The sequence below is a fragment of the Pristiophorus japonicus genome, chromosome 3, assembly GCF_044704955.1.
Source record: "Pristiophorus japonicus isolate sPriJap1 chromosome 3, sPriJap1.hap1, whole genome shotgun sequence".
NCBI lineage: Eukaryota > Metazoa > Chordata > Chondrichthyes > Pristiophoridae > Pristiophorus > Pristiophorus japonicus.
Window position 1 is genome coordinate 119,201,034 of NC_091979.1, and position 17,894 is coordinate 119,218,927.

The window sequence follows — 17,894 nt, forward strand, 5'->3', positions numbered from 1 at the left end:
GTACTTGCCTATGGGAGGAAGAGAGATAGTGGAGGCCCAAAATAAAAATATTAATAAAGCAAAACGACAATAAATTCCAGATCTCGGGGAGATGCAATTCCACACATGAAATCCGAAGTCATCCTGAATATACTGAGCTAATTTTCCCAGATTTGTTTTGAATACATCATCAGTGCCTGCACAATAGACCAGAGGAAGCATTTGCAGTAATCCAAGTTCTTTTTTAAAATGTGAAAAGATACCACAGCAAGATTTCACTCATGTACACAGAAAACATTTTATTATACAATTTTCTCTGTGGCAGATTGTTATTGCCCAATATCACAGCTTTTAAATGGCATATACGATCACCTTGATTATATTGTCTACTGAACTAGGTTTATCTCAGCCTCCCTACTAGAAGGAAGTTTGAAGCATTCCTATAAAAAATACATTGGCCTTGCACCTTGCTCCTCAAAAAATATTTTTGTAGGTCCTGAAAATTGTCAACTATTTGGTTTGAGACACCAACATGGTTTAGCCCACTGGCAATTCCATGGACATCCATTATTTTTACGCAAGAATGCAGAGAGATGTTCTTTTCCTCACAACCTCATCACTAAAAAAAAAATTAAATTTGCCATTTCTGAAAGTCCAAATGCATGCAAATCAAGATTGGGATTAGAATCAGTCTCCTAGTAGAGAACGCAACACTCAATCACTGAAATAAAGCATAGCTTTAATGAAGCTCTTATTTTAAAAATGTATTCTAGAAATATTGTGTTAGCAGCTCATAAATAGGCACTAAAGAAACTAAGTATACATTATCAGTGACGAGCATTGGCCATTCATACAAATGTACTCTAGTGGCAAATCTCAATGTCATATTTGGGGAATAAAACTCATTTTTATCAAGGAGGAATAATGCACATAAAAATTATGCTTTGATTGTTAGAGGACTGAATTATCTTTGTATTTCAGCACTAATTGAAAGGGTACATGAAAGAAACAGCATTTAATTTCTTCTGAAGCATTTTGATTCTTGTACGGGGCAAAGTAAAATTTCAATATTTTATGTAAAGCGCTTAGTTGATGCTAACATGGTAATTACAATTTATTTAACTTTCAAAACTTCTAAACCACATAAGCACACATTCACAGTTCTGCATTAGAAGTTTATAACCAAAAATGCAGCCACACCATATAGTACCAGGAGTATCCCTGGACTATTATATTAGTCCCTGTAATACAATAGCGTTTCATGTAAACTTAGTAGAAAAATCTGCATTGTACCTCCTCTACAACAACATGTGAATTCATCATCTACAGACAAAGAAATCACATTATCCAAGTGAACAGTTTTTAAATATTAAATATACAAAGGACTGGGTAATCCTACTATCCAAAAGTTCCAGGTTTAAAAATATAAAAGCTAGTTTTGCATTGCTTACTGTAAACATCAAGTCTTATAACACATATAGCCAAGGTAGCTTATTTTCAATTAAATTATTTTTCCTAATCTGGTTTCAAACTTTCAAGACTTTAAAGCATTATAAATTAAACAGTCTTTAAAATATAAAAAAATGACCTCTATCCAAGTTCATCTCATTACAAGTCCTAAAGTGAAAGAGGGTTAAAGGGTCAACCCATTTTAAATATTTAGCGATTGGATTCTAACCTTCCAATTTTGTAGGATTCAGTACGTATTATTATCTGAAAACCAAGGGCATTCCATGACCTAACAAGCAATAAAGCAGCCTTTGCTATTTAACATCACTGGTAATTTGCAGATTTATCACAAACAAACAAAAAATCAAAATACATACAGCAAATCTAGATTATTTTTTTTATTCAGAACAAAAGGATTGTTATATTATATTATTACGACTGATAATAGTTAAACTGTTTAAGTTTTAACCTAATCAGTATTGGTAACCTGGCAGAACCAATTGGTACATTGTTATGCGCAATATATTAAAGCTCTAGCTACTTGCTGAGTTATAGGCAACTTTGCTATTCTGTACCCACAGGAGACTCTTCATCTTTACTCAATTCAATATCCTTCTCATTTTCTTTTGGGTGCTCATGTTCCATTTCTTTGTCATCTCTTAGCTCAACCTCCACTGGAGTAGATGATTCTTCTTTACCAGTCTCAGCTTGGGTACTATCATGAAGAGATGCAACATTTTGACCTTTAGCTTCCTCACTTGGTTCTAGAATACAAAAAATATAACTAGTCTAATAAGCTGTATGAATTGGCAACCTTAAAACTTTCAAAATGGTTGCAGCTTTAATTACAGTTATGCAGTTATGGCAAGCGAGCCCCAGGTGGGCAAAGAGAAAACGTTTCAAGGACACCCTCAAAGCCTCCTTGATAAAGTGCAACATCCCCGACACCTGGGAGTCCCTGGCCAAAGATGCGGAGCACCTTGAGTCTCGTCGCCGAGAGCATGCAGAAAACAAGCACAGACAGCGGAAGGAGCGTGCGGCAAACCAGATTCCCACCCACCCTTTCCTCCAACGACTGTCTGCCCACCTGTGACAGAGATTGTAATTCCCTTATTGGACTGTTCAATCACCTGAGAACTCACCTTTAGAGTGGAAGCAAGTCTTCCTCGATTTCGTGGGACTGCCCATGATGCTGCAACTTAAATATGATGGCTGCACACTCATTGTAATATAGCAAATATACCCATTACATGACTGATGTAAAAATATTACACACCTTACTGATACTGAAAGGTGTAAGCTTTTTTTAAAAAAAATCATTCTTGGACTGTAGGCAAATATATTTGTATTACTATTTACCTATCACTTTATAAAACATGTGTAAGATGCAATTAGTTTCATTCTTTGCTCTTAATCCCAATTAATTAATTCTAAAATTCCTTTCTCTCAGTTACTTACACAATTACAAAGTATACTTCTATCTACCCACCACCCCACCTCCCACAGTGTACTTGTAGCTCTTGCTGAAGCTGTCGTCGGTGTAGCGCTGCCCAAACAGATCTACTGATTGGTCTCTAGATGGTTATTCACTATAGTCTTGGCTTGGCAGACTGACTGACTGACTGCTGCCACAATGTCTCAGGTGAGCATCAAAGTGCCTGACAAATATATCCCTTTTCCCTCTGTGCTAACATCAGTCCCTCACAGCAATATATATTTTTTTAAAAGATCGCTATGTTCTAACCAACACCGTTAGTTCAAAAGTTTAATTAATTTAAGTTTAAAAAAACCCTGAAAAAAGTAAATCTTTATTTCCCCTTCTCTCACCACTCATACCAGGTTATTTCTGCATGGTTTTTCATAGTACATACACATTGGCAATTCAGCTCTCCAAAAGTGCAAAAACTGCAAATCTTATAATGAAGCTTCTTCTCTCTCGCAATTTCTTCTTAGGAGCTAGAACTCTACTGTTGTTTTCTACCTGATTACCATGTGGTTGCTGTGGTGCAGTCTGGACATTGTGGTTTCACAGCAGCAGATTGACAATTAGACTTCCACAATCCTCTTGCCCTCTCATGCAAAGCACAGCAAATTTGTCACAAGCAGCTGGAAATTCCCAACACTTGGACCCAGGTGAAATGTCCTACTTGGGCTAAGGCTCCAGACAGAGGAGCAGACATATGTAGGAGAAAGCTATTGTAGGCATTTCTCACATTAAATAGCCTCTTCAGAACTGTGTAATATAAATGACAGATATATAAAATGACAATTCTAGCTGTATAGATTCACCAGAGTGAGGGAAGATGATGGATAAAAAAAAAGATTTATTTGAGGAATCTGATTGGTCAGTTTTGTGGTTACTTGCTAGTAAGCAAATAGTCAGGTTTTTTTTAATTGCTTTTTCTGCTCATTGTTCATTCTTGCTTGGCACATTTTGCTATTTTTTTTTTTAATTCACTCAAGTTTAGCCAATTGGATATTTGATTCATAACTTAACAGATAAGGATTCATTTTAGCCACCCTCTAATTTTTGTCCTAGGAATGTGAACTTTTGGGGAGTTATACCCAAGGCCACACTTTCAGGTGTAATGTCTTTGAAAGGCTCAACAGCGATGACGTAACATTTGAGAAATTATCAATAAAAACTTCTCATATTGGTGTCACAGAATGATCACAATCTACACAGACCAATTAAAATTTACACCTCATTTACACTCATCGGATGCAAATCATATCCCATTGATCTGTATTTATATCCCCTATACGTGATCTTACTTGAAAACACTTATACTTCCACACAAAAAAAAATCCCATTAAGCCTTTTAAAAGCTAAATCACACCATTGTTTTAAACTACAAACCAGCGCACCTTAAAGTTTCTAAATGATAAAGTGCCCAGGACTTAGCATTTGGAAAGTGCGTCAGGAAGAATGAGCCATCAATGTTTGCTTCAGAGAAATGTAATCCTTTCAGTGTAAACACAATCACACAATGGAAAAAAAAGACAGAAACATATGTACTACAAATATCCTGCTCTCTAATATACAACAGATGCCACAATTCAAATAATTGTGCAATCAAGTCGTGACTGAGCAGGAATTATTTCAAACTCAACATCAGCAAGACTAATGCCATCCTATCTGGCTCCAGCCAAACACTCCATACCCTAGCCCCCGATTCCACCCACCTCCATAACTGTGTTCCTATAGCTGCTCGTTCAGCCTTAACCAGATGGTACACAACCACACCTGTATGAAAAGATGTTAGCTATGGCTCAGTGGTAGCACTCATGCCTCTGAGTCAGAAGGTCGTGGGTTCACGTGCCACTCCTGAGACTTCAGCACATAATCTAAACTGGCACTTCTGTGCAGTACTGAGGGAGTGCTACACTGTCCGAAATGCTGTCTTTCAGATGGGATGTTAAACCGAGGCCACATCTGCCCTCACAGGTTGATGTAAAAGATCCTACGATTCGAAGAGCAGGGGAGTTGTCCCGGTGTGCTGGCCAACATTTATCCCTCAACCAACACCTAAAATAGATGACCTGGTCATTTATTTTATTGCTGTTTGTGGGAGCTTACTGTGCGCAGAATTGGCTGCCGCTTTATCGAAAAGAACTTCATTGGCTGTAAAGCACTTTGGAATGTCCCAAGGTCATGAAAGCCATTATGTAGATATGTATTTTTTTTTTAAATATAAAGAAGTGCTTATTTCTACCCTTGAAAGATCACCACTCCTGCCCTCATCGCACCCTCACATCGCACCCTCACTACCACCAAAACCTTAATTCATGCCTGGGTCACTTTCAGTTTCATCTTCTCTAATGCTCTCATCTTCAACCTCACCGTTAAGAACTTGCTGGATTTGCACATTAATTGGCCATTAAACAGAAAGCTAGAGCTGGAATTTAAGTACCTTTTTAACAATGTGATAATTGTTAATGCAATTGCAATCAACTTCTTTGGCCCAGAAAGGGAGCAATTTAAACCATTCAACCTCATTCCAGCATGTAGTAAATGGTTGAGAGATTTTTAAAATGCCAAATTTTAAATGTTTAGATTTTTTTTTCTTACTTTTCCTTTGTCTCTTTTTTCTCGCTCTCTTAATCCAATATTTCTTTTCCTCTCTATTTCTTTCTCTGTACCTGATTTGACTCCAATTCACCCTCCTTCTCCGTCGCTGCGGTTTCTTTGTCATTAGTTAAGGAGATGCACTGTTGGTCCCACCATTAACACAGGTCACATTAGCCCCATTGCCCTCACTGTGTTGTTATCAGTTCAGACTTCCAACAAGTTACGCCACAAAAAATTTCAAGCTGAAGGATGCAGAAAAAATTCTACTAGCCCCATTCCAGCAAGATTCAGTCCATTGCATTCTTCAAGAATTAGCGCTCGGTTTCCTAAAAACCTTATTTGATGCTCCAGAATAAGAGAAAAGCAAAATCAAATATTTTCGCAAATATTAACTCAAATACAACTATGAACTTTACTCCAAGATATATATCTAAAGTTACAAATTTGCAGCAAATCTCAATACCATTTTGTAACTGACTGGGGGAAAAATAACATCTGTAGAATTCAGTATAAATGGGAAGAGATAACATAAATCAAAAATACATTGATAACATTGTTTTTGAATATTCTTAAGTAACATATCCATCATTCAGTGTAAACCATTTGTCTATGTTGTGACCAAATCAAAGCACATTACAAGTACATACCAATAGCAGGCTGACCATCATGCATTGCAGATTGAGGGCTAACTGAGCTTTGAGAGTCAGAATGTGTTATTTTTTCAAAGTTGAATTCTGGAAGTCTTGGAGCCTGAGGCCTTGTTTTCCGTGCCGGATTAAGAAAGAAACAGTATGCACATCTAAAGGCTAGTGAAGAAAACAGAATGAAAACTTTACAAGACAAACACACTTATATCAAAGTTTAACATGCAGCAGAAACACCAAAAACCAGGAGAGGTAAACCACAATAGTCTACAAAATCCATGACTGTTTCCTTAGCAGTGTGTGGAAAAGCAAGTCTTACGAACAGAGCACACCGCTGGAAGCTCCAAATGGTAGAACTGCTATTTGATGGGGTGTGATGTGGGGAAGAGAGTGGTGTGAAAGCGTGAAAACGATGCACGATATTGACCCAATTGAGCCTCATAATGATGCACGATTTTGACCCATTTGAGGCAGTTGTGCTGCCTACTATGATACACAAGTGGAGTTCTTGGTACTTGCTCTGTGAGGGCTCAAACATGCAGTTGTAATTGATTGACTCATAACTATCTTCTTAGGATGGAAGGCTGCAGAAAAAGTGTGAAGGGGCAGGGGAAGGAGGAAAGTAAGTGGGAGTCTAGTTGTTGTTGAGTTGACATCAAAATTACATGAATGACAATGTGAGGTCAGAACAAGTTGATCCTCCACTCCAGATTCATGAACCAGATCCCTGAGCCAGGCACATCTTCATTATTCCTGGGTGGTAGTGATGATTGATCTGCCAGACTGGTTCTTCAATGGAACTTGCAAGTTAAATCGGGTTGTTTTAACCAGTGAGTCTCCAGCAGTACCTTACATATACTTGAGGGTTCCTAAGCCTTGGCTCTTGCTAATTTGTGTCTAAATTCTCTAGGCTTTAGTAAATATGTAATTTTTAAAAATTATTCGTTCCTGGGATGTGGCCGTCGCTGGCCATCATTTATTGCTCATACCTAATTGCACTCGAGAAGGTGGTGCTGAGCCGCCTTCTTGAACTGCTATAGTCTGTGAGGTGAAGGTACTCCCACAGTGCTGTTAGGGAGGGAAATGCATGATTTTGACCCAGCGACTATGAAGGAACGGCAATATATTTCCAAGTCAGGATGGTGTGTGACTTGGAGGGGAACTTGATGGTGATGGTGTTCCCATGTACCTGCTGCCCTTGTCCTTCTAGGTGGTAGAGGTCGTGGGTTTGGAAGGTACTGTCGAAGATGCCCTGGCGAGTTGCTGCAGTGCATCTTGTAGATGGTACACACTGCAGACATGTGTGCCGGTGGTGGTGGGAGTGAATGTTTAAGGTAGTGGATGGAGTGCCAATCAAGCAGGCTGCTTTATCCTAGATGGTTTTGAGCCTAGAATGTTGTTGGAGCTGCACTCATCCAGGCAAGTAGAGATTATTCCATCACATTCCTGACTTGGGCCTTGTAGATGGTGGAAAGGCTTTTGGGAGTCAGGTGGTGAGATACTTGCTGCAAAATACTCGGCCTCTGACTTGCTCTTGTAGCCACAGTACTTATGTGGCTGGTTCAGTTAAGTTTCTGGTCAATGGTGACCCCCAGGATGTTGATAGTGGGGGATTCAGCAATGGTAATGCCATTAAATGTCAAGGGATGGTGGTTAGGCTCTCGCTTGTTGGAGATAGTCATTGCATTGAGTGGTGCGAATGTTACTTGCACTTATCAGCGTAAGCCTGAATGTTGTCCAGGTCTTGCTGCATGATGGGCATGAAATGCTTCGTTATCAGAGGAGTTTCAAATGGAACTGAATAATGTACAATCATCAGCAAACATCCCCACTTCTGACCTTATGATGGGGGGGAGGAGGTCATTGATAAAGCAGCTAAGATGGTTGAGTCTAGGACATTGCTGCAGGAGTTCCTCTGGGCAATGTCCTGGGGCTCAGATGAGTGGCCTCCAACAACCACCTTCCTGTGTGTTAGGTATGACTCAAGTCGGTGGATGGTTTTCATAGAAACATAGAAACATAGAAAATAGGTGCAGGAGTAGGCCATTCGGTCCTTCGAGCCTGCACCGCCATTCAATGAGTTCATGGCTGAACATGCAACTTCAGTACCCCATTCCTGCTTTCTCGCCATACCCCTTGATCTCCCTAGTAGTAAGGACTTCATCTAACTCCTTTTTGAATATATTTAGTGAATTGGCCTCAACAACTTTCTGTGGTAGAGAATTCCACAGGTTCACCACTCTCTGGGTGAAGAAGTTTCTCCTCATCTCGGTCCTAAATGGCTTACCCCTCGGATTCCCTTTGACTTCAATTTTACTGGGGCTCCTTGATGCCACACTCGGTCAAATGCTGCCTTGACGGCAAGGGCAGTCACTCTCACCTCACTTCTGGAATTCAGCTTTTTTGTCCATGTTTGGACCCAGGTTGTAATGAGGTCTGGAGCCGAGTGGTCCTGGCAGAACCCAAACAGAGCATCAGTGAGCAGGTTATTAGTGAGTAAAAACCACTCGATAGTACAGTCAACAACACCTTCCATCACTTTGCTAATGATTAAGAGTAGACTGATGGATTTGTCCTGCTTTTTGTGGACAGGACATACCTGGGCAGTTTTCTATATTGTGGGGTAGATGCCAGTTTTGTAGCTGTACTAGAACAGCTTGGCTACAGGCGAGACTAGTTCTGGAGCACAAGTCTTCAGCACGACAGCCTGGATGTTGTCGGGGCCATATAGCCTTTGATGTATCCAATGTGCTCAGCCATTTCTTGATGATATGTGGAATGAATCAAATTGACTGATGACTGGTTTCTGTGATGGTGGGGACCTCAGAGGGGGTAGACATGGACCATCCACTCAGCACTTCTGGCTGAAGATGGTTGCAAATGCTTCAGCCTTGTCTTTTGCACTGGCGTGCTGGACTCTGCCATTATTGAGGATGGGGATGTTCATGGAGCCTCCTCCTCCAATTAGTTGTTTTATCGTCCAACATCAATGATTGTCTATTGCCAATGAAGTGTGTCCCTAAAAGGATAGGCTGTGCATTCCATATCTGGCAGATACCAAGTGTACTTAGGAATTCTCAGTAGCTTGGTTTGGAGAATTTTAAGCAAGGCCAATGATTTCTGTGCCGGGATTCCCGAATAAATCAAAAAAGAGACAAGGACTTGCTTGAATTGGATGGTTTGGACATACCAACTCAACAGCTGTATCCAATACACAAAAAAAAACATTCTTTGACACTACTTCAATTTTCATAGCTCCATGATTTTTTCCATCCATTTTCAAGTTTTCTTATAAACAAGTAGTTCTGTTGTAATGAAGAGAAAAATTACCACGGATATCTCAAAACTTTATCAAAAATCAAATAACTGCACTCCCATTTCCATACCCAATTTCACACAGCCATCAATTCCTTTTTGACAAGCAACAGCAGCAAAAATTCTACTGCCTACTTTTAACCAAAAATAAACAATTTTTAATAATGTGTGAATTAGTTTAACTAACTGTTAAAGTAGCTAATGTGGAAGGGACAGAGACATACTTCCCTTTCCTCCATTTTATTTTGAGCTCCTACTGCTGCAAACCTAGCCAATGGTGAGGTGTTGTGATTTGGGTGGAAAAAAAAACTTACTACCTTCTATGGAGTTGTTCACTAACTAGGCTCATAATTTCTTACCCAAGAGTCTTCTTGCAAAATATGAAAAATCCAAATGCTGGGACTTTATAGAGAGGAAATTGCACTCAATTTCCAACTCTCATGCTCTTAATTTAAAAAAAATGATATAAAGATTATTTGGAGGGAGAAGTACTTGCATTCTTCCTATACTTAATTTCTCCAATAATTGTTTGCCTAAAACCACATATTATAGCTGATTGCACAACATGATAACAACACAGGAAAAAAGAAATGTTAAACCTCAAACTGAGGAACTCTGAGCCCTAAATCAAGAAACAGGAGAGGCGATAAACAGGAGAGGCGATACAAAGAAATTTGGTATCTGAATAACTTCAAATAATGTAACATTACCATACCTACATATTATCTTGCTTATTCTTCAAGTATTTTCCTTTACATGATCTCACCCTACTCCAGTATACAAAAGATTCTTTCCTTAGCTCGGATAAAGAAATGTAGGGTACCCAGGGAGAGAAATTTTCATATGGAGATAGAATTACAAAGAATGAGTGCGACCAAGTAATTTCTGCATAAAACAGTACAAGGCCTTGTTTCCTCATCTGAGAGGTCGTACCTCAGAGTTGCTTCCCATAAAATTTAAGTATTGCTGCTTCTAGAGTACCAATGCTGCATTCGCTGGAGTAAAAAGAAAGCGTGTCTTGTCCAGATAACTGACCCCGCTCTTCCAACTGCAGGCTTCAACCTTTCTTATCAAATTTTTCTTGACTATTTAAGTTGATACTCTGATCAGTGCTTCCTTGAACTCTGTCCTCTTGGTCCCCAATTGCAAGCATTATGTCTTACATATCATCTCTAAAGCTTCACTGTGTTGAAGTCGAGACACAATCTTTCCAAAGACTTCAAAAATGTAGAGCGCCTCAATACCTCAGCCTTTCCATTTTCCTACATTCTTCGGACTTTTAAAATCCAAGCTAGGCATCACCTAATCAATACTACTAGGTTTATCTTAACGCTTTTCAGTATTGATAGTGACTTGAACTTTGAAGTTTTATTTTGGTTTATTAATTTTTTTTTTAAACCACCACAGCAATGTGGGCATTGTAGATATGATTTCTGAAGCCACTACAACAGGCCAGCTTGTCATCATCATCATAGGCAGTCCCTCGGAATCGAGGAAGACTTGCTTCCACTCTTAAAATGAGTCCTTAGGTGGCTGAACAGTCCTATACGAGAGTCACAGTCCCTGTCACAGGTGGGACAGATAGTCGTTGAGGGAAAGGGTGGGTGGGACAGGTTTGCCGCACGCTCTTTTCGCTTGATTTCTGCATGCTCCCACTGATGAGACTCGAGGTGCTCAGCGCCCTCCCGGATGCAATTCCTCCATTTAGGATGGTGTTTGGCCAGGGACTCCCAGGTGTCAGTGGGATTGTTGCACTTTTTCAGGGAGGCTTTGAGGGTGTCCCTGTAACTTTTCCATGCCCACCTGGGGCTCGTTTGCAGTGAAGGAGTTCCAAGTAGAGCGCTTGCTTTGGGAGTCTCATGTCTGGCATGCGAATAATGTGGCCTGCCCAGTGGAGCTGATCAAGTGTGGTCAGTGCTTCAATGCTGGGGATGTTGGCCTGGTCGAGGACGCCAATGTTGTTGCGTCTGTCCTCCCAGGGGATTTGTAGAATCTTGCGGAGGCATCGTTGGTGGTATTTCTCCAGCGACTTGAGGTGTCTACTGTACATGGTCCATGTCTCTGAGCCATACAGGAGGGCGGGTATTACTACAGCCCTGTAGACCATGAGGTTGGTGGCAGTTTTGAGGGCCTAGTCTTCAAACACTTTTCCTCAGGTTGCTGAAGGCTGCACTGGCGCACTGGAGGTGGTGCTGAATTTCGTCGTCAATGTCTGCTCTTGTTGAAAAGAGGCTCCCGAGGTATGGGAAATGATCCACGTTGTCCTGGGCCGTGCCGTGGATTTTGATGACTGAGGGGACAGTGATGTGCGGTGGAGAACCTTTGTCTTACGGATGTTTAGCGTAAGACCCAGGCTTTCGTACGCCTCAGTAAATATGTCCACTATGTCCTGGAGTTCAGCCTCTATGTGCGCAGATGCAGGCGTCGTCCGCGAACTGTAGTTCGACGACAGAGGTCGGGATGGTCTTGGACCTGGCCTGGAGACGGCAAAGGTTGTCTACAGGCCAGCTTGTAGCATCAGAGCCGTTACACTCATTGTTCTGGGGTGGCAAATCAAGACAACAATGCTTAGGAAATCACGTAGACTGTTCCAGGTTGATGACCAGCAGATAGCACCTGGAGAAACCCATTGCACATTGACCCAAGAAATGGCACTGTACATATATGGTGTGCTTCTGCCAAACTCACTCAAGAAAATCCAATCCACTATTATATTTGCTAATCTGGAAGCTAGGATCATCAAAACCAATTGTTGGAAGTCGTCCAAGTCAGCTGGTCCTCCCTCAATGTGTTGGGCAAGAGTGAGATTCAAGGGACCGAGAAACAACAACTTGCATTTATGTAGCATCTTAAATGTCAAACATCCCAAGGTACTTCAGAGGAAAAACAGAAGATAACTATTGAAAAGATGACTGAAAATAGTCAAAAGTTGAGAGGATTTTTTGAAGGTAGGACGGGAGTCTCAGAGAATAAGGCTGACACAGCTAAGGATCTACTACCAATGATGGAGCAAAGGGAAAGGAGGATGCACAGGAACCCAAATTCAAAGGACTACTGGCTGGAGAGATTGCTGGCTGTGGCGAGGCTGTGGAAGAATTTAATGAGGATAAAGATTTTGAAATTAATTGAGACCCAAGCCATCCCGAGCTAGTAAGGGTCACAGAAGAATATAATTCCCCCTGCCCAAAAATTGTGGATGATCAGTGCTATTTGAGGGGTGGTAACCAAGACTCATATGAACATCCCCATCAATGGATCAACAAGCTACTGTTTTGTCATGAGGGACAGAAACAGAATTGAGTGTATCTGGCCCATTCTGATGGTGTCAGCCCTTTAATTCTGTGAGCTTGCCAAGTGTTGGCCACACTGACTGTATGATCGGAGAGAAGATCACCATCTTAAATATCTCCTTTAGGAACTATGGAGGTTCAACATACAGCCATTCCTCATCATCTCTACTAACTATGCATCTGATCAGATCTACATCTATTCCCCTTCAGCACTGTCCGCTGCAGTTCCCTGGAAGAAGGAACACAGCAGCTGAATGTAAAATACTGGAAAGCAGGGGTAGTGGCTTACATTTTCTGAGACCTCACCTTAACGCCCTTGTGGAAACGCTTAATCCCTAACTATCTAGAGCGAACCCAAACACTGGGTGAAAAAGATATTGATAGTCAAGTCCTGAGCCTGGTGAAACATGCCCATGGATACCTGAAGTCTTTGCATATACCTCAAGTATTCCAGCTTTGCTTTAACCTCGTCTTTGAAGAGATTGCCATTTGAGGTCAATTGCTCAATCAGCTTTTTCTGTTGATGGGGCTGAAAATTGAAAGTTGATGCTATAAGTAGTCAGCCTAGCTCCAGTGTTGACAATCACCATGTACAAATGCTGCAGCAATTTGTTGCTGGATCAATATTAACCACACTAGCCCATACTCAATTCAGCAAATGACAGGGATCTGGGTGAAAGCCAAATCAGTTTGTGTGGACAGTTTATAGACAAATCTCACCCAAAGTCCCTGGGTATGAAACTACATGCACTTGAAGGAGCAAGTACTAGCAATTTCATACAACTAATCAGTTACTGCTATTAGAGCGTATGCTATATTAGATTTAGCATTTATTAGTCAAAGGGTCTTGATTCTTAACCTAGACATAGGTGAACACTTGGGCTCAAGTTGACCAAGGACAAAAACAATATGGAGGTAAACAAATTTAGGAAAGCAAACTTTGGAGCCATGACGAAGTCTAAGAAAAATTTAGAGAGACGTAGAACTAGAAAATAAAGCAGGTGAAAAATGAATCCGACTATAATGCTCTGATCGTACCAGACCTTGGAGTATTGTGTCCAGTTGTGGTCACTGAGACGACATTCAATAACAGCTTGGATTTATATAGCATCTTTAACGTAGTAAAATATGCCAAGGTGCTTCACAACAGCGTAATTCAAGCACTGAAAGCAGTGCAGAAAAGAGCCACGAATATAAAATATAAAAATAAATAGTGAAGTATGCTACAGACACATAAATAACAAAAGAAAAATCAGGATAAGGATGGGGATACACACAATAAATTCACAGATAATGACAGCAAAATGTCAGAAATATTAAATAATTACTTTGCCTCAGTATTTACCATGATATTAGAAGAGATCAAAAAAGATACAAGACATTTAAGATAGAAAGGGGGAGACAATTGATAAACCAATCAAACTTGGAGAAGATAAAACCCCTGATCTTGTTGGCTTGCATCCATACATACTAAACGAAGTTACAGAAAAGATAGCGGGAGTATTCCAGGGTATTATATATGTATATATACACAACATTAATTAGTAAAGGGAAAGTGCCAGAGGACTGCCGGACAGCTCGTGTGATTCCTATATTTTGTTTTAAAAGGAGATAGAACAAGTCCAGGGAACTGCAGACAATTAGGTTAATGAGAGTGTTTTATTTATTTATTCGTTTACATGATGTGGGCGACACTGGCAAGGCTGGCATCCCTAATTGCCCTTGAGAAGATAGTGGTGAGCTGCCGCCTTGAACCACTGCAGTCCCATGGTGAAGTTACTCCCACATGGCTGACTTTTGTCACAGCGGTTTGGTACAACTGAGTGGCTTGCTAGGCCATTTCAGAGGGCCGTTAAGAGTCAACCATATTGCTGTGGGTCTGGAGTCACATATAGGCCAAACCAGGTAAGAATGGCAGGTTTCCTTCAATAAAGGACATTAATGAACCAGATTGGTTTTTACAACAATCCAGTAGTTTCATGGTCACCATTACTGATACTAACATTTTAATTCCAGATCTTTTTTAAAAAGAACTCATGTTTCCAGATTATTACTCCAAACCTCTGGATTACTAGTCCAGTAACATAACCACTATGCTATCATATTCCTAGATAATGATATACTTATATCAAAGATATAATAGAAAAACATCTAGAAACTGAAAATATAATAAAGCATAGTCAGCACGAATTTCAAAAATGAAGGTTATGCTTGACCAACTTTACGGAGATCTTTGAAGTAACTGAAAAGATAGACAAGGATAATGCAATAGATGTAATATATTTGGATTTTCAAAAAGCCTTCAATAAGGTACCGCTTAGTAGACTCATGACTAAGATCAGAACATGTGGAGTCAGGGGACAGGTAGCAGAAAGGATAGCAAGCTGACTACAAAACAGAAAAGAGAGAGTGAGGGGTACTCAGACTGGCAAAAAGTGGGAGGCAAAAGGTACGAAGTGGTGTTTCACAAGGATTGGTGCTGGGACCACAGTTGTTCATGATTTACATAAACGATTTGGACTCCGAAATCAGAAGTACACTTTGCAAACGACACCATTGGGAGATATAGTCAATACAGAGGAGGACTGAGACAAAATACAGGAAGACATTAATAAACTTGCAGAATTGGCATGTAATTGGCAAATTAACTTAATATAGATAAGTGTGATGCGGTACATTTTGGTAGAAAGAATAAGGAGGCCTCAGACTTCTTGGAAAATAAATGTCTAAATGGGGTAGAAGAGCAGAGGGACCTGGGGGTACAGATACAAAAATCACAAAGTAGAGACGCAGGTGATTAAGGCCATAAAAAGCAAACAAAGCACTGGAGTTCATTTCTAGAGGTATAGAATTGAAAAGCAGGGAAATTATGTTAAACTTGTATAGAACATGGAGAGGGCAGAAACTCTAATTAAGTATTTTGCCTTATGGTAGAAGACACTAACAATATTCCAACAGTGGATAGTCAAGGGGCTATAGCGGGGGGAGGAACTTAACACAATCAAAATCAGTAAGGAAGTGGTACTTAGTACGATAATGGGACTAAAGGCAGAAAAATCCCCTGGACCTGATGGCTTGCATCCTCGGGTCTTAAGAGAAGTAGCGACAGGGATTGTGGATGCATTGGTTGTAATTTACCAAAATTCCCTGGATTCTGGGAGGTCCCAGCAGATTGGAAAACTGCAAATGTAACGCCCCTATTCAAAAAAGGAGGCAGACAAAAAGTAGGAAACTATAGACCAGTTAGCCTAACATCTGTGGTTGGGAAAATGTTGGAGTCCATTATTAAAGAAGCAGTAACAGGACAGTTGGAAAAGCAAAATTCGGTCAGGCAGAGTCAGCATGGATTTATGAAGGGGAAGTCATGTTTGACAAATTTTCTGGAATTCTTTGAAGATGTAACGAACAGGGTGGATAAAGGGGAACAAGTGGATGTGGTGTATTTGGACTTCCAGAAGGCATCTGACAAGGTGCCACACAAAAGGTTACTGCACAAGATAAAAGTTCACAGGGTTGGGGGTAATATATTAGCATGGGTAGAAGATTGGCTAACAAACAGAAAACAGAGAGTCGGGATAAATGGTTCATTCTCTGGTTGGCAATCAGTAACGAGTTGGGTGCTGCAGGGATCAGTGCTGGGACCCCAACTATTTACAATCTACATTAACGACTGAGAAGAAGGGACTGAGTGTAACGTAGCCAAGTTTGCCGACAAAAATGGGAGGAAAAGCAATGTGTGAGGAGGACATAAAAAAGCTGCAAAAGGACATAGACAGGCTAAGTGAGTGGGCAAAAATTTGGCAGATGGAGTATAATGTTGGAAAGTGTGAGGTCATGTACTTTGGCAGAAAAAAATCAAAGAGCAAGTTATTATTTAAATGGAGAAACATTGCAAAATGCTGCATTACAGCAGGACCTGGGGATACTTGTGCATGAAACATAGAAGGATAGTATACAGATACAGCAAGTGATCAGGAAGGGCAGTGGAATCTTGACCTTTACTGCAAAAGGGATGCAATATAAAAGTAGGGAAGTCTTGTTACAGCTGTACAGGTATTGGTGAGGCCACACCTGGAATACTGCGTGCAGTTTTGGTTTCCATATTAATGAAGGGATGTGCTTGCTTTGGAGGCAGTTCAGAGAAGGTTCACTAGGTTGATTCCAGGGATGAGGGGGTTGACTTATGAGGAAAGGTTGAGCGTCTAATCATTGGAATTCAGAAGAATGAGAGGTGTGATCTTATCGAAACATCTAAGATTATGAGGGGGCTTGACAAGGTGGATGCAGAGAGGATGTTTCCACTGGTGGGGGAGACTATGGTGAGGGCATGATCTTAGAATAAGGGGCCGCCCATTTAGAACTGAGATGAGGAGAAATTTCTTCTCTCAGAGAGATGTGAATCTGTGGAATTCGTTGCCCCAGAGAGCTGTGGAAGCTGGGACATTAAATAAATTTAAGATAGAAATAGACAGTTACTTAAACGATTAAGGGGATAAGGGGTTATGGGGAGCGGGCAGGGAAGTGGAGCTGAGTCCATGATCAGATCAGTCATGATCTTATTGAATGGCGGAGCAGGCTCGAGGAGCACTATGGCCTAATACTGCTCCTATTTCTTATGTTCTTATGTTAACCTTGGTTAGACCACACTTGGAGTACATTCTGGTCTCCATATTATAGAAAGGATATAGTGGCACTACAGCAGGTGCAAAAATAATTTACTAGGATACCAGAACGGAGTGGTAATTAGGAAAGATTGAACAGGCTGGTGCTCTTTTCTCTAGAAAAGACTGAGGGCTGACCTGATGGAAGTCTTTAAAATCATGAAAAGGTTTGAAGGCTAGATGTAGAGAAGATGTTTTCACTTGCAGGGAAGATCAGAACTCGGGGCCATAAATATAAGATAGTCACTAATAAATCAAATAGGGAATTAAGGAGAAATGTCTTTACCCAGAGAGTGATTAGAATGTGCAACTCGCCACCACAAGTAGTAATTGAGGTGACCATCATGGATACATTTAAGGGGAAGCTAGATAAATACATGAGGGAGAAAGGAATACAAGGATAAACGTAGGTCCCTTGCAGTCAGATTCAGGTGAATTTATAATGGGCAACAAAGAAACGGCAGACCAATTGAACAAATACTTT

General features: G+C 40.5%; 1 protein-coding gene across 2 annotated transcripts in view; it reads right to left on the bottom strand.

The window, feature by feature from the left end:
- Window positions 1–258: 258 nt before the first annotated feature.
- LOC139259860 (endoplasmic reticulum junction formation protein lunapark-like) overlaps window positions 259–17,894 on the bottom strand; it is a 161,727-nt gene continuing 144,091 nt past the window's right edge. For both annotated transcript variants that reach the window (XM_070875752.1, XM_070875753.1), the window contains exons 12-13: window positions 6,148–6,306; window positions 259–2,192 (exon numbers count right to left, since the gene is read on the bottom strand). In XM_070875752.1, coding sequence (XP_070731853.1) covers window positions 1,993–2,192; window positions 6,148–6,306 — 359 coding nt within the window. In that variant the 3' untranslated portion in view covers window positions 259–1,992. The remainder of the gene's footprint in view (window positions 2,193–6,147; window positions 6,307–17,894) is intronic.